At 47.6% G+C, this 19,665-nt stretch overlaps 7 protein-coding genes across 7 annotated transcripts; 6 read left to right on the forward strand and 1 right to left on the reverse strand.

Annotated features, from left to right (window-relative positions):
- The first annotated feature begins 1,467 nt into the window (after window positions 1–1,467).
- EV420DRAFT_1163412 (uncharacterized protein) lies at window positions 1,468–2,711 on the forward strand. The gene has a single exon (XM_060466156.1). It carries the CDS (start codon window positions 1,488–1,490, stop codon window positions 2,460–2,462), a length of 975 nt encoding a protein of 324 aa, XP_060334713.1. The 5' UTR covers window positions 1,468–1,487; the 3' UTR covers window positions 2,463–2,711.
- Window positions 2,712–5,033: 2,322 nt separating this feature from the next.
- On the forward strand, window positions 5,034–7,808 carry EV420DRAFT_1264710 (APC amino acid permease; the record flags this gene model as incomplete). The annotated part of the gene is made up of 21 exons (XM_060467242.1): window positions 5,034–5,114; window positions 5,187–5,210; window positions 5,270–5,332; window positions 5,387–5,481; window positions 5,546–5,591; window positions 5,649–5,682; window positions 5,739–5,812; window positions 5,870–5,893; window positions 5,949–5,999; window positions 6,061–6,133; window positions 6,187–6,335; window positions 6,448–6,473; window positions 6,531–6,559; window positions 6,620–6,643; window positions 6,695–6,758; window positions 6,811–6,850; window positions 6,900–6,944; window positions 6,999–7,086; window positions 7,142–7,512; window positions 7,572–7,603; window positions 7,658–7,808. The coding sequence occupies 21 exons, from the start codon at window positions 5,034–5,036 to the stop codon at window positions 7,806–7,808; spliced, it is 1,584 nt and encodes a 527-aa protein (XP_060334714.1).
- Window positions 7,809–8,377: 569 nt separating this feature from the next.
- EV420DRAFT_1264708 (efflux transporter) lies at window positions 8,378–10,381 on the forward strand (the record flags this gene model as incomplete). Its single annotated transcript, XM_060467241.1, has 11 exons — window positions 8,378–8,467; window positions 8,524–8,607; window positions 8,655–8,678; window positions 8,730–8,844; window positions 8,900–8,967; window positions 9,017–9,147; window positions 9,200–9,411; window positions 9,465–9,694; window positions 9,745–9,880; window positions 9,936–10,144; window positions 10,199–10,381. The coding sequence occupies 11 exons, from the start codon at window positions 8,378–8,380 to the stop codon at window positions 10,379–10,381; spliced, it is 1,482 nt and encodes a 493-aa protein (XP_060334715.1).
- A 1,111-nt stretch (window positions 10,382–11,492) lies between these two features.
- EV420DRAFT_1618995 (thaumatin) lies at window positions 11,493–12,736 on the forward strand (the record flags this gene model as incomplete). Its single annotated transcript, XM_060475418.1, has 10 exons — window positions 11,493–11,594; window positions 11,658–11,707; window positions 11,765–11,868; window positions 11,919–11,983; window positions 12,033–12,102; window positions 12,148–12,231; window positions 12,286–12,372; window positions 12,437–12,520; window positions 12,573–12,662; window positions 12,711–12,736. The coding sequence occupies 10 exons, from the start codon at window positions 11,493–11,495 to the stop codon at window positions 12,734–12,736; spliced, it is 762 nt and encodes a 253-aa protein (XP_060334716.1).
- Window positions 12,709–13,616, reverse strand: EV420DRAFT_1733135 (adenylylsulfate kinase; the record flags this gene model as incomplete). The annotated part of the gene is made up of 6 exons (XM_060479946.1): window positions 12,709–12,913; window positions 12,964–13,069; window positions 13,094–13,156; window positions 13,230–13,346; window positions 13,409–13,499; window positions 13,591–13,616. 6 exons carry the CDS (start codon window positions 13,614–13,616, stop codon window positions 12,777–12,779), a joined length of 540 nt encoding a protein of 179 aa, XP_060334717.1. The 3' UTR covers window positions 12,709–12,776.
- A 536-nt stretch (window positions 13,617–14,152) lies between these two features.
- Window positions 14,153–14,889, forward strand: EV420DRAFT_1476961 (uncharacterized protein; the record flags this gene model as incomplete). The annotated part of the gene is made up of 6 exons (XM_060469373.1): window positions 14,153–14,182; window positions 14,240–14,263; window positions 14,319–14,369; window positions 14,547–14,708; window positions 14,759–14,764; window positions 14,836–14,889. The coding sequence occupies 6 exons, from the start codon at window positions 14,153–14,155 to the stop codon at window positions 14,887–14,889; spliced, it is 327 nt and encodes a 108-aa protein (XP_060334718.1).
- A 2,655-nt stretch (window positions 14,890–17,544) lies between these two features.
- Window positions 17,545–19,301, forward strand: EV420DRAFT_1639406 (uncharacterized protein; the record flags this gene model as incomplete). Its single annotated transcript, XM_060476968.1, has 4 exons — window positions 17,545–17,716; window positions 17,755–17,979; window positions 18,141–18,543; window positions 18,617–19,301. The coding sequence occupies 4 exons, from the start codon at window positions 17,545–17,547 to the stop codon at window positions 19,299–19,301; spliced, it is 1,485 nt and encodes a 494-aa protein (XP_060334719.1).
- Window positions 19,302–19,665: the final 364 nt, after the last annotated feature.

Consider the following 19,665-nt stretch of genomic DNA (forward strand, 5'->3'; position numbering starts at 1 on the left):
GCATTCCCTGGACCAGCCGTTAAGTATTGGGTCAATCCTCCAATTATGGTTTGTACTATAATGCGCCAGGTTGGGGACAGATGGGTGGGACATCTCCCAGCGGGCAAGGCTTCTATCTACTCTCTCCAGGATCAGTGTCCAAGCAGTGTCATCTGGGATGTCATTACCAAACCAAGCTCCTAGGATACGTATTGCCTCGTGTTCTTTCACTATGCGTATATTATCAGGAATTTGTTTGAAATTTTCTTTACTTCTCCAGCTGTCCGTCACGTTCGAACGGAACTCTTTGCTTCCAATTGGAATTATTTGGGTCTTTGCGACATTGAAACGTGCACCACTAGCAAGGCACCAGTCATCTAGGAGCTTCATCAGCTCTTCGAAATCATCATCTTCATGAAGGAAGGTTGTGGTATCATCCGCGAAGAGCTTGGCAATTAGTCGTTCTTCCGAACCTGGGACTTCCAGTCCCCTCAGGTCTGATTTGCGAAGAGATTCAGCAAGAGGTTCAATAGCAAGATCGAAGAGCAGGCAGGATAAGGGGTCACCCTGGCGTACTCCTCACGTGACTTTGAATGGTGAGCTAAGGAATCCGTTTACCATCACTCTGGTATACGCGCACTCGTATAAGGACTTTACTGTTGATATGAACTGCATCGAGATTTGGAAAGCCTCCAGAACCCTCCATAGATAATCATGTCGTATTTTGTCATATGCTTTTTCTTGGTCAAGTGCAACGATCATGCCATTTTGTTCAGTTAAGTCAGCGTGGTCAATGATCATTCAAATTAGCTTAGTTTGGTTCGAGATTTGGCGTCCGGGGATGAAGCCTGCTTGGTCAATATGAATTAGCTCTGGTGCCGAGCATACCAATTTAATAGATAGAGCCTTCGTAAACAGCTTGTATTCTGAATTAAGGAGGGTTATGGGGCGGTAATTTGACATCATATTTCGGTCATTCTTTTTATAAATGGGGCACATCCATCCCTCCGTGAAGTTTGTTGAGTCATCTATACCGTGATCTTCAATGTCATTGAAGACCTCAGTGAGGACTCCTACTATATCAAAACTCGGGATTTCTTTCCTTTCATCCTCGACATGTCTGTCATTTAGTACCTTGAAGAATTTGTTAGTTGCACCATTTATACCCGGGGCTGAGTCATTCTTTGACAGGTGTAGTGGTTTCAGTACTTCCTCACGAGTTGTTTTCAGTGTGAAATGAGTCTTGTTGCTCTCTGAAGGTGCAGCTGTCAGTTTGCTTAGGGTCTGGCTCAAAACAGTCTCTCTCGCTTCCTTGTCCACTTCGAGGCCAACAGAGATCACTTTGTATTTAGTAGAGCACTGACAAGCGACGCACTGGTAAGAAAGAGGGCTGTGAGGATCCAAGGTGGTGGTAAAGAAGCAAGTTGCAATGCTCGATCGCGCGCGCCACCAGTAAGGACAAATGCCAAACAGACGTATACAACGCCACCCTTCCTACTCTCACGCCCATGGCAGAACAACGCCTTACGATGGACAAGGTCGTCGGATACCCACGAGTCTTTAGTGAAGTCACCCTAGTCCCTATCCAGTTTATGCGCATGGTAGCCAAGAATCCAGTCGCAACACTAGGGAAGCTCGCTATTCTTCCCAGCAAGCTCCTGGACAACATCATTTCTACATGCTGCGATATCCAGACCATTGCCATATCGTTTTCCCTCGTCAATAGAAGTACCCGAAAGGCCGTCGATGAATCACTCGCTTTCCAACGCGTCTCCTATTATGCCCTCGATGCACTCGTAGCAATGCTTAGAACACACGCTGGCTCGTTTTTCACCCTCGAGGACCTCTATAATGCTCTTTGTAGCAGTCCTTCATGCGGCTCATGTGGTAATTCTGGTTCTCTGATCTGGCTCCTCGAGTGCCGACGGTGCTGTATGCCTTGTCTTCGTTCACCCGAGCTCCTTCCCATCAACGAGTATGCGGCAACCAAGCTGTTTGGAATATCAGCAGCTACGTTAGCGGGTCTACCTGCTGTCTGCTCCGAAAACAGCTGGAACGATTATCTGGATTTTCGGCGTCTTCTGAGCTTCACAAAAGTTCGCGGAGTGGTTGTCGAAGAAGCGGGAGGCGAGGCGCAGCTTATGGCTCGTATCAATTCCACACCCCAACGCAAAGCAGTATATGAGTCTTGCATCTCCCGGTGGACCAATTCGGAAAGGAAGCTTCGGGCCCGGTGGGTGGCAGCCGCCCCTCTACCTTATTTCAACAGATGCTCGGGAAAGATTGACAATGACCTCTTCTGCGCAGGCTGTCGATGGGTGATTCAGTCGAGTGAAGGCGTCTACGGGGACGAGACATACGCTAAGGCATACCGCCGATATAATACAGTTTATACAACATCAGATCTCATCGAGCACGTACGGACAGATTGTCCAGAAGGGCAGCGTATATGGAAGCGGTATTTGAAGGAGTCGAAACAATGAAGCGAACACAATACTACTCTGTAGATACAGTACGCACAAAGGTTCTCTGGCACGTTTTCACAGAATGACTTTATTTCATGCAGAAGACAAATCTCATTAGACTCCTCATCGTAAATGAACGTAAAAACTGGCAATTAATCCTAGTGCACACAAATTCTTATCAAAGTCACGTATACAAAGGCAGAACAAGGTATACTCTTGGCGAAACCCGCTACAGCTTTGCAAGTGATACATGGCCCCGCTCTTTCCTCCGTCGTCGGTGCATCGTTTAGACTCAGTCGTAAATAGACGCGCCAAAGCTGTCGTTTCACGCGTCGCCTGCTTTCAACCGCGTTCTAACACCATGCTCCCCGACAATTGTTGCAGACGTCGCGTCTTTATCCACCTGTTGAGTAAGAGAATACATCACTATTTTGTGATAAATGTAATACGCTTTTTCAGGCCCGAAGGCTTCCTGGCAGGAAGAAAGGTGTTCCGCCACGATAGCCACAAGTAAAGGGAAGTTCGCTGGCCCTCGGGCATGGCAAATAGGGTGTTCTGGAGAGATAAAGTGATATGTGCATGTTTTCATGCGTCATCGATGAGGCCTTCCGTTTGAATCCTACGACTCAGCAATAGATATGATACGAAAGAACAGCTGAACAAACCCGTCGGATCGTTTATCTCGGAGCCCCATCGAAGACGTCTTTCCGCCCAACTTCGTCATCCTTCTACCTCGCCTGCCGACTGCTTGTAATCTGCAGTTCCCGGGTAGCTGAACTGCCCACTCTTCGACTCAGCGGGTATTCGCAAGTTCTTCTTATCTCTGGTTGCTGACATAACATGGGTGCGTATGTTGGGAAGCGACAACCTAGGAAAATCATCACAGGGTCAGACACCTGAGCAGCGTTTGCTCGTAGGCTTGCATTTTAGTATTGGACTTTGGCACTGGTCCTAGACCTGTGACCGGACCCCTACAATGAGCAAGCGTCGATGTAGGGGACCTGTAAAGCTGACTTTTAATTTATAGGCGACATGGTTAGGCATTTGCCGAGGTCCAAAAAGGCCATTCGAGTCGTTACCATATTGGGGTTTTGGTGGTGATCGCATCCATTTCGTTCAGATACTATCGCGTCTCGATGCGCAGCCATGTATTTTGTCTTCAAAACCTCGTATTACCATCTTTAAACTCGTATAATCCATATGGAGACCTTCTCAATTGTTAAAACATTATCTGACACCCTTGCATCCATCCGAAATGCCACCCTTGAGTCGCTTCACCATCGTATCACACAAACCATTGATTCTGACCGTGTCCCCTTCACGTACATCTGCTCATTACCCAAGGGTCAACAACTCATCTGTTACCGCTTCATTCTCTTGGCGTTTTTCGTGACATGTGGTCGAGAAGCTCCAAGAGAAGTCCAGCTCCGTGCCGCTCTTGCTTCTTATGAGCGTCGAGACTGAGCGGTCATTGCAGGGACAGGACCTTGGTTTTGCGGCTACAGATTTCGACGCAGTCGCCTTCTTGGGCTTTGGATTGAGGATGAACTGGGTTGATGAACTGGCAGCTGTTGGCGCTGCTGAGGATGAAATGGGAGTATAAAAGACATGTGTAGAGCAAAGAGATTCTTCTGGTAATGGATTCGATTGCTGGACCATGGCTAACGAAATGTACAGAGCAAAGTCGCGTCGAGACACAATAGTATCTGAACGAAATGGATGCGATCACCACCAAAACCCCAATATGGTAACGACTCGAATGGCCTTTTTGGACCTCGGCAAATGCCTAACCATGTCGCCTATAAATTAAAAGTCAGCTTTACAGGTCCCCTACATCGACGCTTGCTCATTGTAGGGGTCCGGTCACAGGTCTACACTGGTCCGCGTGCACACTGAATTGGTGGAGTGTTTGGTGTTATAGCGCAAACCTGTGTGCTCCATACGGACTCTTTTAGTTTGGTGCCGTTACTATCTCTGTTATCGGTGTTGAGTACAAGTGCCTCAGCTTCCAGAAGCACCTGATATGCATTCAATGGCAGTCGGACGCTTTTCGTGTAGACGATAGTCGTATCGTCGGGAAACCGTGTGCAGCAGCACAGTACAACGATAGGACCTGGCTTCCATGGCTTATCCTTCTCGGTGGCCGTGTGAAGGTACGTCCCTTGTTAGCATATCTAGAAGCCATTAGATAGAACGCAAACAATCTACTAGGACGTAAAACTATATTTACCTTGTACGGCTGGCTGGTAGAACCGCTGCCCGATCCAGACTTGACGGAAATCTTTTAGCACAGGATTGGTCGACGTTGACACAACGTGGACACGACCATCCAGGCTGCTCGGATGTGAAGGATTTGAAGGGACCAGATAAGATAACCAGGGCCAGATCCGAAAGATAGGGTCTGCCTAAAAATTTGTGCAGAACTAATTTGATTTATTTTCAGCATACATATGGCGGCATCAAACAGACTCTTGATCCTTTTGGTAGCTCTTCCACGTCGCCGCATAACTGCCACACGACCATCTACGACCTTTATAAAGGCCCCCAATGGCAGCCTTACCAGAACCAACTCCCTCCATCTCAAGCACGATGATAGACGATGACGACAAAGAGCTCGTCGCCCTTGGCTATGTCCCGTCTTTCAAGCGGGAATTCTCAAATCTGGCGACGGTGCGTATCGGCTACTCGCAAGCTTTATCAAGTCCTGATTGCATTGTCTTCTTACTGTTAATTTTGATACAGATTAGCTTTGCGTTCAGTATAATGGTTAGCTCTTCCATGTGCGGCACTCGGAGCTCCCTGACAATCTCCCTCGTCGCATATAGGGTGTATGTTCGAGTATATCGACGACTTTTAACACCCCATTACTGCTCGGAGGACCATCTTCGGTATCAACACTTCTCTCTCCCCCCAATACACACCCCGATCTCACTTCCGATTAGGTCGTATGGTGCTGGATCCTAGGTGCATGCATGTGCTTCACTCTAGGATCCAGTATCGCCGAAATCGTTAGCGCTTATCCGACCTGTGGTGGACTGTGCGTTCCGGACTTGATTGGTACCTGGTGATATCACACTGACCCCGCGGGTTCCTTTCTCCAGGTACACGGCTTCGGCCCAGCTCACACCTCAGAAGCATCGTGCGAGGGTAAGGCTTCTCTTGACCGGCTGTGTTTTTGGATGCCGATAAAAGTTCGTTCCTTAGATCGGTTGGTTGGTTGGGTGGCTAAATATTCTGGGTGAGACGATAATCAGGGAATATGGGGGCTATATTGACCGAGTCTCGCTCATGCAGGCCAGATCGCGGGTATATCTTCAACAGAGTTCGGTCTATCAAATATGATATGGGCCGCTGTTGTCATCGGCAAGGTGATGACACTTCCAATCACATTTCAAAGATTGGGGCTAACTATGCTTATCTTACAGGATGGGAACTATGAACTTACTCAAGTAATGGATCTATGCTACTTGCTTCGACTATTTTCTCAACTATTTCAAAACATAGGGAAAGGTCGTTGGGCTCTTCGTTGGCTTACTCGTCTTCCATGGTATCCTGGTAAATACTAAACATCCAGGACCACTCATCTTCATCTTTGTTGTTAAACTTTGCTACCCAGAACTCGCTCGCAACTCGCTACCTTGCTCGTTTATCGTCTTCATTCGTCTTTGTTAATCTTGGAGCCACATTCCGTAAGATGCTCCTCCCATCCTATGTATCACTCCATCCTTACAGTCACCGGTAGTTATTATCATCGTCCTTCTTGCCACGACAGGTCGCGAAAACATGCATCCAGCCAGTTACGTCTTTGGCTCAGCGGGGCTTGTGAACCAAACCGGAGGCTGGAATACCGGGTTAGCGTTCCTGTTTGGGCTGTTGAGTGTACAATGGACAGTAAGTGGCATGTTCTTATCTCTGGTTCTTGAAACTGAATGCATGGATAGATGACGGTATGTTCGTTCAGTTCGGAGATGATGGAAGCTGATTTGATTGATATCATGATTAGGATTACGACGCCACTGCACATATCTCGTGAGTTGGTATTTCGTGATTAAGCCTACAGCCTTACTAACCCATGGATATTTTTAGTGAAGAAGTCCGACGTGCTGCGTACGCTGGTGTGTACTCATGCATAGAAACCGGACTTGCAGACTGACGACAGCTTACTACTACTACAGCACCTTCGGCTATTTTCATCGCGGGTTTGTGGAGCCGTATCACATCATTTAGAATGCGCTGACATGTTTCTCAAGTAATCGGCACCGGGATCTTTGGATGGCTCTTCAATATCGTACTGGTTCTTTGCTCTGGACCGCTGTGCGTGAAATAATATCTGACAGGTCGTTCTATAATTCATATCTGCATACAGGGAAGACCTTCCGGGAGCTTCTGGCTCTGCTGTGCTTGAGGTACGTTAGACAACGCTGGGTTGTTTGCGGTTACCCAAACTTTGATCAGATCATGTACCTTCGAATGGGGAAGACTGGAGCGCTAATACTATGGGTCGGTTCTTCACTTGGCATGCTGTGGTTTTGATCACTGATACATTTACCACAGGCTTTTGTTTGCCTCACAGCCTTCTTCGTCGTTCAAACCGCGCTACAGGCTGCGTCACGTACTGTTTACGCCTTCAGCCGCGACCACGGTACGCGCCCACTCTCGCACAATTCCGAATTGAGATTCATATCAAACTATCATAGGGCTCCCCGATGCCGGTTACTTTGGCCACAACTCCAAGCTGACCAATACCCCTCTCCGAGCTATCTTCCTAACTACTTTTGTATCCGTCCTTCCTGGGTTGCTCGACCTCGCAAGTCCCATTGCCGCCAATGCCATCTTCTCGCTGACTGCCATGGCCCTGGACCTGAGCTACATCATCCCCATCTTCCTCAGACGAGTATTTCAAAACCACCCCGAGGTCATGTTCAAACCTGGTCCCTTTTATATGGGTGATGGCTTCCTGGGGGCTGCGATGAATTGGACATGTATCCTGTGGACTATATTCGTGTGTGTGATCTTCTCGTTCCCGACCGTGAAACCCATCACGAAGGAGAATATGAACTACGCTTCTGTAAGAACCTTTACCCAATATGTTTTTCCCGTTTCTCCGTGCTGACGGGGAAGTTTTAGGTGATAACGATTGGTGTCATGATTCTAGCATTGTACGTTAATGATGAATTACTTCCTTCTTGAAATCTGTTAATATTCTTGGCCAGCGCGTGGTATATCGTCGATGGCCACAGACATTATCATGGACCTCAGTCAAATCTTGTCCCCGGGCGGTCATACGTAGACGATGGCACTGCCGATGAAATTACCGTGGCCAAGTCAAAAATAGACCGGGAACAGGACCATGAGGATGTTTAGAAGGTGTGAGCACCGACTGGAAGGAAGTACTATACAGATTCAAAAACACAATCAGCGACACCTGCTTTACGTAGGTCATATGTTTGTCTTCATCTTGTACCTTATCATCATGCATACTAGATGCTGTCTACAATATACCCAGCCACTTGAAAGAATTTTAGTCAGGAATGTCATAAGTCTGACTTAACGTTTCGCTATCCCACTACCATGCTCCGCGTCTCCAATACCAAAGGCGGCAATAGTCACACGAACAGCGCGCGAAGAACACCCACCTGATGTTCCGAAGGTACTGAGAAAAACGACCGCTTCTACACCGTTCCCCTCGACAATGATGCACTCCTACGTCCACTACGTCCGGGGGAGGACCGTCATTTCGCCAACAAAACTACTCGCTCGAAAAAACTGACGTCGGAAAAACTAATCATCGGAGGTATCGCGTGGCGTAGGATGATACAATTGAACTTGGTAACAAGACCCACTTGAATAGTTCGAAGTAGGAGATAACATATTTAAGCCTTCATGGATCCTGGCGATCCCCCATAAGTTCCTTGCTGTCCAAATTCTCGACCATGGAGAAGGAAGTCGTCGCAAAAAAACCGCTTTCGAAAGGTCAGACAGTGGCCATTATCGCGACATGTACGCTGGCAATGTGGGTGAACGTGAGTCGCCGTATTCATTGACGATTGACCTTTCGCTAATACGACCATTCGGTAAGAGCTCGAACCTCACCTCGGCAGCGGTGTCTCTACCGTCAATAGGAAGAGACCTGGATATTGAAGAAACTCAGCTTGAATGGCTCGTGAGTGGGCTGAATAATTGACGAGACTTTTACTGATTTCTGTCTAGGTATCATCATACGCTTTGAGTTCTGTACGCTTTCAACAGGAATAACTTTTTCCAGACTGTTCAACATTTCTGCAGGGCTGTCTCTTCCCCCTGTTGGGACGTGTCGCAGATCTGTATGGTCGCAAAATAACATTCCTGCTCAGTTCCGCATGGCTTGCCGTCTTCACACTTGCCTGCGGGTTTGCTAAAGGTAAGCATGCCAGCCCTTCCCCTCCCCTCACTCATAACCTAACTGGTCTTACAAGATGAAATTGTCCTCGATGTACTTCGTGGTTTGCAAGGTATCGGAATCGCAGGAGCCCTTCCAGCAACAGTGAGCAGTTCGCTTACCATCGACTTCCATTCGTTGATCTGTCCCTTAGATGGGCATTCTCGCACATTCTTTTCCCCCGGGTCGAACGCGGTCCATTGCGTTCGCTTGTTATGCCGCTGGAGCACCGTTGGGTGGGTTTACGGGACAAGCATTGGGTGGTACCTTGATCCAGCTCTCAGAGTATGAGCCTTCTTCTCATTTAACGTATTAACAAGATCTGATACCTTTCTAGCCCTACCTGGAGGAGCAACTTTTATCTGTCAAGTGGCCTGACATTGATGTTTCTGCTTATGGGCGTTTGGTCCATTCCGAAAGATGAACCATCAACCGAAGCCGACCGTCGCATCGATTGGCTGGGAGCGTTTCTAATAACCGCCGGACTAGTCCTCATAATCTTTGTTCTAAGTGATGGGGAGATTGCCCCGAACAAATGGGCGACTTCTTGTACGTTTTATATCTCTTTCTGTTCTCGCTCTGGGGTTGAAGGAGTGTCATAGATATCATTGCTCTTCTCATCGTCGGTGTGATCATCATTGGAATATTCCTGGCCTGGCAATGGTATCTTGAGCGCCTACAGCTCAATCCAAACGCACCATATTCGATCTGGACTCCTCCCCCGATGATGAAGCTCTCCCTATGGACCAAAGGAAACGGAAAATTTGCCGCAATTATGTTCATCGACTTGCTCACCTTTGCCTCGTTTCTGGCATGGAACTTTTGGACACAGGTAAGACAGCATCGCATTTGGAGAAACCTACCTGATAATCCGGCGTTTAGCTTTTCTATCAAAATTACGAGGATTACACACCTATTCTCACTATGGTCAGGTTCATTCCCATGTTCGTCACGGGGGTCATCCTCAATACCATCGTTATTTTGATAATTGCGCGCGTTTCTATTGTATGGATGTTGGGTAAGCTATATCTAACCACTGAACTGTTGCTTGCTTATCTACTGCCCCATTCAAGCGACCGGAACACTGACCACTGGCTGTGCATCCTTGTTCTTTGCCCTCATCAAACCCGATGCTTCATATTGGCGATTCGGTTTCCCTAGTGCCATCTTCTCTGTGTTTGGTGCCGATCTCGTCTTTGCGTCAGGGACAATCTTCGTTGCAAAGATTGTCGAGCCCCATGAGCAAAGCCTTTCCGGCGCTTTGTTCCAAACGATGAACCAGGTAAGCGTTGGCATGAAGCGTAGCGAAACATAATTGAACTCACTGGTATCGTAGGTCGGAACAGCATTGGGTGTAACAGTCACGACCATCATCTACAATCGAGTCGTTGCACAAAATTCAGCAAAAATGGGAGTCATCGTCGACGCCAGCAATAGCAATGCCCCTCGAGAAGCATTGCTGGATGGCTACAAAGCCGCAGCATGGGGCGCATTTGCTTTCGGGGTCATTGGTATGTGAACGTTTTCGGGCTTTGAGAGGTAGATTTAACCTTCAAATCACACACCATAGGTACCATATTCGCGGTCCTTTTCTTCTGGAACGTCGGCATAGTCGCTGATCATGGACCCCAAGAGGCCGATGTCATTGACTCCGCACCATCGACTGCGTCACAAACAATGCCGACTTCTACTATTGATTTGGAGAAGGGTGTATCGGATTCGAGACTTATCACTCGCACTCCGTCTATTGAGTCTCGGTGAGCTGGGGATGGTACTATATGCTTTTGCTTAATTATTAGACTGGTTCTCGGCTCGATAGTCATGACTGTACATAATATGCATACCACTGGATTCCTTCATAATACAAAGCTTGCTGAATGGTCCTGGCACAGAGAACTGGTCGGACAACTGCATCGTTCGTGTGTTATGTGAATTCCATGGATTGCTGAAATCGTATACTGATACAAGAAAACCGGCCTATGCGGTCCAAACTTTCGCAATAAGCTCCGTCAGACCTAAGTAAATCGCACTCAACATCCAAGAAAGAAAGGAATCTGAACCAAGGCTCTCACCAATATCGTTCGTGTTGAACTGGTACACTCCGACAAGGACACCAACAGTTGCAGTCCTCAAACCCCAGGTCATGATGGGCCCAAGAATAGGGAATTTTCGCTTGTGGAGATACAGTGTACTACGGGTCCTTGGGACACAACAATGGTGATCCTCGAATAAAGCTACACTAATTTTATCTTGAGGCCTGAATTTTTTTGAGACAATGCTAGGACATCTCAGAAGTTCCGAGTCCTATGTATATAGGAAGGAAGGAAGTAGGTTTTATTAGTATAGATACTCGGTCATTATGTTGTGGATCAATTCATCACGGAATTTGCCGGCATGGGTACCTGAGAGTACCGTGGGAATAATTCTATTCATTGACGGCCTTTGCCGAACTGGCCACCTGAGTATACCGTGTGAATAACTGTATTTGTTGACCGTCTGTCTACCTGATGCTGTCGCGTGTTTTTCGTTCCCCATCGTCGCCGTCGTGTTCTGTTGCATTTGACTATCCCTTTCTTTTCCCCTGCCATCTTGATTCTTCTCTTCGCTCTCACTGGCCTCCGAGTCTCTGCATGTACGGTGAAGAATTCGTGTTCGTACACTATCTGGCAGGTCTTCTCAGTGTGAACCTTCGCCAATCGCGTGCTTACTGCTTTACTTTTCCTAGGCCTGCGGTTCGTGCCCTCTTTACTCATACCCCGCCCCGTAAATTAAATCACTTATCCTGGCATTTGTAGATCTTCACAGACCTGGATGTCGGTCAGGTGATGCCTAACCACGATACTGGGTGCGCACCATTCTCAGGCTTTCAATTATCCTGATACAAAATTACCATACCATACAGCTGGGAAGTCACTGCAGGCACTTCAGTATCATTTGATGTACCAGGTAACTGGACTTCTGGGCGAATCTGGGTAAGTTGTTCAGACAACTTTTCCTTGCATTTACGTGACTGGGGTTGTGGTTAGGGATGCACACAATGTGATTTTTCGAAACAGGGTCCACTTTGTGTGTTACAGGTGGCTGTAATGGACAGTTACTGTGTGATCCCCATACCGGGATGGTACGAAGGCTTAGGTTTGAAATTGATGTTGGTTGTGAATACTTGGTAGGGTGTCCCGCCGGTGAAGGTAGCGGAATGGACGTCGGCAGCTGATGAAAAGGGTGAGGACAACTATGATCGTGAGTGAATCAGAGGCCTTTTACCTCGAAGCTGAACTGTCGTAGTCTCCGTTGTAGATGGTTTCAGCATTCCGATGCTCATCACACCCACTGATGGACCCATCTGTGCTGCTGACCTCAACACCAATTGTGGGTGTTTCCATTCAGTATGGATCCTCAGGCTCATGTTGTTGTTCGATTCAGGTCCGCAGGAACTTGTACTGGCAGGACCAGACGGTAAGACTGTCAGGTGTAAATCAGCGTGCTTGATTGAGAACGATGAGCAGAAGAGTATGTAGTTCCGTTCTATTGTGTCATCGGCCGGTCTCGACTGACATTGGCTTGTTCTGTTCAGAGGACTCACCTAATTGTTGTATGGGCTCTCACAGCATGGCGGCGACTTGTCCTTCCTCCGGAGTGTCCTACTATAATTATTTTAGTAAGCTATTCATTCATCTCTTTTCCAAGTGTTCTTATATCTGTGCACGCAGAGGGTCCTTGTCTGACTACGTATACATATGCCTATGATGATAATACTTCTTTTTGGATGTGCCTGGAGGCTACACAAGCTGATTATACAGGTTGGTTCAAAGTATTCATGACTTCAACATTACTGATTCATGCTCTAGTAACTTTTTGCCCACTGGCTCAATGATACACACTTGTCTATGTAGTTTATAGAAGCCTTTCTCGTCCTACACGGAAATATACCCTTTACTCATCAAAGAATCAGTGATTATCCGGACGCTCTCCACAACATCCGTAACCAATGTATCAATGTGGATTTCTGGGTTCTCTGGAGCTTCATACGGGGCAGATATGCCCATGAACTCTATCGTTGAGAATCACGAAGCATCAGAGCAGATTACCAGAGCAACGCACCCGCACGGGCTTTCTTGTACAGGCTCTTTGGGTCGCACTGTTCGACGACATGGAGAGGTGCATCAACAAACACCTCGACAAAGGGAAACAATGCCTTTTCATGGATCTCTCAGGCGAATGCCTAGTCTACGTGGTACGGCGAGATGAAGGCCGTGATAGTGATGGATGCAGAGTTGGCGAATATTTTAGAGATCTATCCAGCACCAGGCATGAGTACAATCAATCAATGAATAGCTGGTACTGACAATGCACCTCGCTTATCTGACGGATGTTCGCATTTCTTGATCTTTGTTCAAGCCAAATCGGACATTGTCGCCATCCAAGCGGTAAGAGTTTTTGTGCAGGTGGAGGAGATGCTGTTCCAGTGCACATGCGATGGTTGACTAGGATGGCTCTGTCAGGTTCTTTCACGCAGTATAGCTACAATAGCTACGCATCAACGCACCTTCCCACTCGCACTGAGGCGCGTCAACCAAATTATCACGCCCTTCTGGCCGAGTAAGGCCGTTCGTTCTTCCGAGGAGACGGAGCCTTCACTGAGAATTCTGGGAAAGTTTGCGTTCGTATGCGTCTGTGTCCTTTGATCACCTGGAAGAGCTCTACGCTATGAACTATTTTCTGGATGACCTTGGTACGATTGTCAGTTTGCACATTTGGCATCAAACGGTGTAAAAGTCCTAGAGATGACTTGCAATTGTATGCCTTGTAACTATCCCTTCATATCTTATTGAGCCCATGCTGACTAGTCATATCAAATAGTCTGTGCTTAATGTCTCCCCTCTTCACTTGAATGCTACTACCGATCTATGACTCGGTGGTGAGCTGAAAGACAAGATCTTACTGTTCATCAACTGGTGGATCAAGTGCTTCCGAGCAGTTGAGGAGGAGCCTACTATCATGGGCGATTGACCATCAGGTTGGGAGACTTGGGGTCTCTTGTCCTTCCAGGACAGCTTGCGCCACTGAAAATACATAGGACTCGGACTTGCCATGCGGATGCACTGGCCCTCTTCAACTAGTTGTGTTTTGGATGCCGATAAAAGTTCATTCCTTAGATTGATTGGTTGGTTGGATGGCTAAATATTCTGGGTGAGACGATAATCAGGGAATATGGGGGCTATACTGACCGAGTCTTGCTCATGCAGGCCAGATTGTGGATATCTCTTCAACTGAATTTGGTCTATCAAATATGATATGGGCCGCTGTTGTCATCGGCAAGGTGATGACACTTCCAATCACATTTCAAAGATTGGGGCTAACTATGCTTATCTTACAGGATGGGAACTATGAAATTACTCAAGTAATGGATCTATGCTGCTTGCTTCGACTATTTTCTCAACTGTTTCTAAACATAGGGAAAGGTCATTGGGCTCTTCATTGGCTTACTCATCTTCCATGGTATCCTGGTAAATACTAAACATCCAGGACCACTCATCTTCATCTTTGTTGTTAAACTTTGCTACCCAGAACTCGCTCGCAACTCGCTACCTTGCTCGTTTATCGTCTTCATTCGTCTTTGTTAATCTTGGAGCCACATTCTGTAAGATGCTCCTCCCATCCCACGTATCACTCCATCCTTACAGTCACCGGTAGTCACTGTCATCATCATCCTTCTCGCCATGACAGGTCACGAAAACATGCATCCAGCCAGTTACGTCTTTGGCTCTGCAGTGCTTGTGAACCAAACTGGAGGCTGGAATACCGGATTAGTGTTCCTGTTTGGACTGTTGAGTGTACAATGGACAGTAAGTGGCCTCGTCTTATCTCTGGTTCTTGAAACTGAATGCATGGATAGATGACGGTATGTTCATTCAGGTTGGAGCAGATGGAAGCTGATTTGATTGATATCATGATTCCTGCTACCTTTGGTAGTGGGTCTTCAAACTCACTAATGTTGCGTCTTTTGGCTTGAGAATACACGATTAGCGCCAGTCCATGTGCCCCCATCCATCTGTCTCAGACACTTCGGATCTTAGTTCTTTCTTTGGGTTTTGCACTCCTGAGAGAATTTCTTCTGAAAATTTTTTCCCTTCACTTTTAAATTGTCGGCGTTTGCCGAACAGTGGTTTATTCACCTCTTTTCTTGTCGACAATGATGTTCTGTCATGGTGTTATACTGGGAACCTCTTGCCGTGATTAACCTGACCTTTGAGTACGTTTGATGCCCTATCTGTTATCTGGACTTTGTATATCTGAGTGCTTCTCTGGATGCAGGAAGTTTGCGGCGTGTTTTAGAGATGCTGGTATTTTTCCTCACAGGTTCTTTGTGACATCAGTCGTTCGGTCTGGTGTCTTAGGTGCCATAGATTCTGATCTTATTGGATTACGCAGCAATTTTTGCACCAAATGCTACCGTCGCAGGCAAATGGTTGCTGGCACAGCCGCTCAATTGAACTCCCTCCAGTATGTGCCCTTCAATCCGGATCCGTCATATCTGCCTAGAGTTTTCTCGAAAGTGTTCAATCGGTTGATGTTAGATGAGTATCGTTGTGTTCTGACTGCCCGTGGGCTGGCTTTTTATCAAGATACGTCCAAGGTTGTGCTAAGAGATGCGATTAGTGATCATCTATTTTTAGGTCACTGCGTATTCACATTCTACCGGAATCTGAGACATTGCATCGGTCGCCCTGATAAGCATTCAATATTCATGCCGAAGTCAATGCCGTGTAGCACCGCCACCAACGCGTTTCAAGCTTGTAGCTTTCTTCTTCTTTTCAAGTAGCATTGGAAGGAAAGTATCCCTCATTGCTGGAAACTCCGGGAGAGTAAAACACCCTTAAAAGTGCATCCTGTTAACCTTCTAAAATCGGAATTTTTCGCTGGACGAAGGGGCTTATGCTCTGAGCCGCCATGTCAATCCAAGTCTACAGTATATGGTAGCCTCTCATACATCTCTCCGACAGCAGTAAAAAGTGTGGCTGCCGTTATAACTACCTGTCAGCCTTAAGCAGTCAAGACATACACCGTGGATGGATTCTCTCATGAAAACGTTGAGCGCACATATCATTAATTGGGACAAGTCAATATTGGCAATGTATCCAACTACGCATATATAATGGTCAATTCACGAAAAACGATCCACTTGGTCAACGCAATTCGAACCACATCCACTAGCATCTTACTCTTTTTCGACTATATCATTCTCAACTTGTAATGCAGGCATTTTGAGCGTTGATATCGGTCCTGTGAACCAATTGATCCCGCCATATTTTGGAAAGTAAAAATAAGCAATCGCAAGGATCAGAACACCGCCTGCAAGGTCTGTCTTAACGTGATGAATCGTAATCTTATTGGAAGTAACCGACTTTGTACTGCGACAGTATAGTTCATGTTGCCTACCCTAGGAGAAGGGGTCCTAGGAAACATGAACATGACAGTCATGAAAATCATCCAAACGACGGTGTTGGGATTTTGCCGGAAAGTTCTAGAAGGAGCAATCTGGCATCATGCCGAGAGTTGCTGAGTAAGCATGAGACTAGTAGAAAGTTGTAGTACATTCTAGATTACATTGCAAAGTAGTATAAATACAGGCTCTGTAGGAGCCTAGGAATAACAAGTTCATATCAACTGGCCTTACCAGCCAGGGGTCTACCCTGCGCAACACCGAGGATTCCAACAGATGGCAACCATAGTAATTGGGAGACTCTGGAGATGTCATGAATCACCCCTATTTTTTGCTTATCTTATCTTATCTCATCAACTCGTCATTCGACTCTCATCATCATTCCTCGTACCTGATCCGCATCATTCATGACCTGATCAATCACACGCATGATCCACCATTCACACGCATGATCCATTTGATGGCCCATAGATCCGACCACATGACTATGGGCCCGACCCTCCTTCGGCCAGTCACGCTTCTTTAGGTTGACTCTGATCACATCCTAGGACAGATAGGGTGCCACGTATACCTCCCAGAAGATAGCGCCATACAAACGCTAGTCTTCTTACTTGCAGGAGGACTTCTAGCATATCAAACGCGTCTGCCTAGAAGACAGCAATGCTTTAGGACGGATACCTATTAGTATATACTGTGATGTATTTAAGCCTAGCCTTGCTGTGGTATTATACCCCAGCTTCGGCTAAAGTTATACACTCCTAACTTTTCACGCAGAACCTCCCTGCTTCCAAGACTAAGGACTATCGTCTCTGACCTAACGATTGCGATGCCCTCTCCACAACTGAATCACCGAACGCGAGTGACAGTTTAGAGGCAAACGTTGTACAATCCAAGTTAGTGCGTTACAATTAGCCGAAGCTTGCTTCGCATACCCTCACCGTCGAACCAACGAGTTACACTGTTGTTCTACGTATTCCTGTTACGACTATTTACGATAACAGTGGTCATACTGTTAATCACAACCAGTACTTTCATTGTTGTTCAACGACATTGACCGTATGAACCCAGAAGACTATGAAACTTATTATTCCATGATTACCCTCGAATCCACACTCCTTCTATATGCTTACGAGCTAGAACGAACACAACAAAGAGCACCAACCCTCCCGAGTGAGCGAGTAACAGACTCTAATGAATCCTCAATCGGACATCTCACTCCCATCAGACTCCGCCCAAGCATGCCACAGCCCTCAGTCCCAGAAGACGACCACGTCTTCTCACAGCCAGACATGGAAGGGCAAAATGACAGCAGGGGTGAAGAAGTTGGGCCTCCCCTTCAGGAAGAAAACCCTGGACGACACAGCATCTCTCCAAACAATGACAGAGACAGTCCTGGAGAGCAGCTACACAGTACGAGAAGCCAGAAGGATCTACATTGATGTCGCTAGAGGAAGAATCCTCACCGACCGAGGCCATGAAATATGCCTCCCAAGTACAACACCAGGAGCAATCGAAGGAGAGTGGGTACGACCAAATGCCGGGTGTGATGTGGGAAGTAGCAGCAGCGGCCCAGATAGTTCAGACCCCGGAAGTGCCCGGTCAACAGACGAGCATAGCCAGCGGTCCTGGGGAGAGCCCATCGTGGCAAGAAGCAGCACAACAATGGAAGGCGAGTCAAGGGATACGATGAGGGATTCCCCAGAGCCAAGAATCCAAGGCCCTGGGTCCCCGACCAGCTCCTCCAGCTGGTTATCCTGGTACTCAGCAGATGGGACTCGATGAGTCTACGGGATTGACACTCCACGATGTTATTCATCGCTGATCCCTGACTCAGGTCGATACATTCCAGACCCTCCAATCCAACCTGACCCCAGAGAGCGTGAACAATGGGCAGAAGAGGAATGTCGCGCCCCAGCTAGGAACACGATTACCATCGCAGACCTCAGAGCATGGGCAGACACCTTCGGGGAGCCCACGACTGCACGAATCTCACCAGTTGAGTCTACTTCATCCATCGGGGGAACCCTCGACACTATTACCGAGGAAGAAAACCCTATCCCTCTCACACTCCCCAGATCCTCTGGGGCCCAGACCCCATATTATCCCAACGACGAAGACCCATGGGGAGAGCAGACAGATACAAATGAGTTACTCGAGCAACACCCCCATGCAGACTCCCTGCTGTGGGAGCGTAGGGTCTTATTTGCAGACACCAACGAGGAGGACACTGTCCTCTGGTGGTTCACAGGAGCCCAGTCCCTCACCGGAACTACTGACATATCAAATCCTGTCGAGACAGAGCTCGATCAGGCGAGTCTCACAGATTGGCCTCACTGCAGGTGCCGGATCTGCCAACGACTATGGGACCTGGCCCGAGCCTGATATAACGAAGTTGGCCCCGACCCAGAGCTCGAAACCTTCCTTACCCCCAAACCAACCTTCTACGTCGACCCACCATTCATATCCCAAAGAGAGCTACAGTGGTGGGCCTACGATAGAGCAGACTTCGAAGACATATTCGAAAGATATAGAAGATACTTCGCATATATCTGGAACTGGAACCAGATATGGATCGATGGAAATCCCTACCTCCTACAATACGAACCCGTCTTCCATCCAACTGATCATCTCGACCGACTGGACCCATGGGTTAGAGCCAGGATACAAATCGACCAGCTCACCCGTGAGAGAGAATATGCCAATGAATCCCCCTTCAATGAGGGGGACGATGAGTTTGTTCAGGGGTCCAGCACCCATCCCTACCGAAGAAGAACTCTATAGGATGAACTGGGACCAGTTCTGGTGGAATATGCACGACCAACTACCCCACGAAACCTACTGGTCCACCACGCCCCAGGGGCAAGCTTATCAACAAGCTGAGCCCAGCTCCCAATTACAAAGGGACATATTATCACAAGAAACCCAATATATTGCCATAAACTATTGGAATATCCTACACCCCGACCTGACAACTACTCCAAGGAGGCCGCTATGAAATTCCCAGTACTGAAGATTCGGAATCAGACTTCTCAAACTTAGGAATTCTCCAAACCACCACTGCCGTTACCAGACCTGGTGAGACATCAGGACTATTCGCAGGCAGAAAACAACTAGACCAACACCTCCGAAGCATGGGAGGCACTGCAACAACCCCTACCTCTGGCAAAGGAAGTGGGCCAGCACCCACCACACCTGGAGGTGGAGGTGGAGGTGGAGGTGGAGGCGGAGGCAGCGGAGGGCCACCCCCTCCAGCGGTGCCACCTACACCACATAGTGATCAAAATATCTGATCACTTCCTTGCCCTGCGAATCTCCCACTACCACCCAATCCGCCACTTGGATGAGCAATTATGGCAGGA

The sequence above is a fragment of the Desarmillaria tabescens genome (genome assembly GCF_030435595.1).
Source record: "Desarmillaria tabescens strain CCBAS 213 chromosome Unknown EV420scaffold_8, whole genome shotgun sequence".
NCBI classification, from domain to species: domain Eukaryota; kingdom Fungi; phylum Basidiomycota; class Agaricomycetes; order Agaricales; family Physalacriaceae; genus Desarmillaria; species Desarmillaria tabescens.

Bases quoted from the DNA above. Each gene is read 5' to 3' on its own strand.
- EV420DRAFT_1163412 (XM_060466156.1), top strand. From the start codon at position 1,488: ATGGCAGAACAACGCCTTACGATGGACAAGGTCGTCGGATACCCACGA.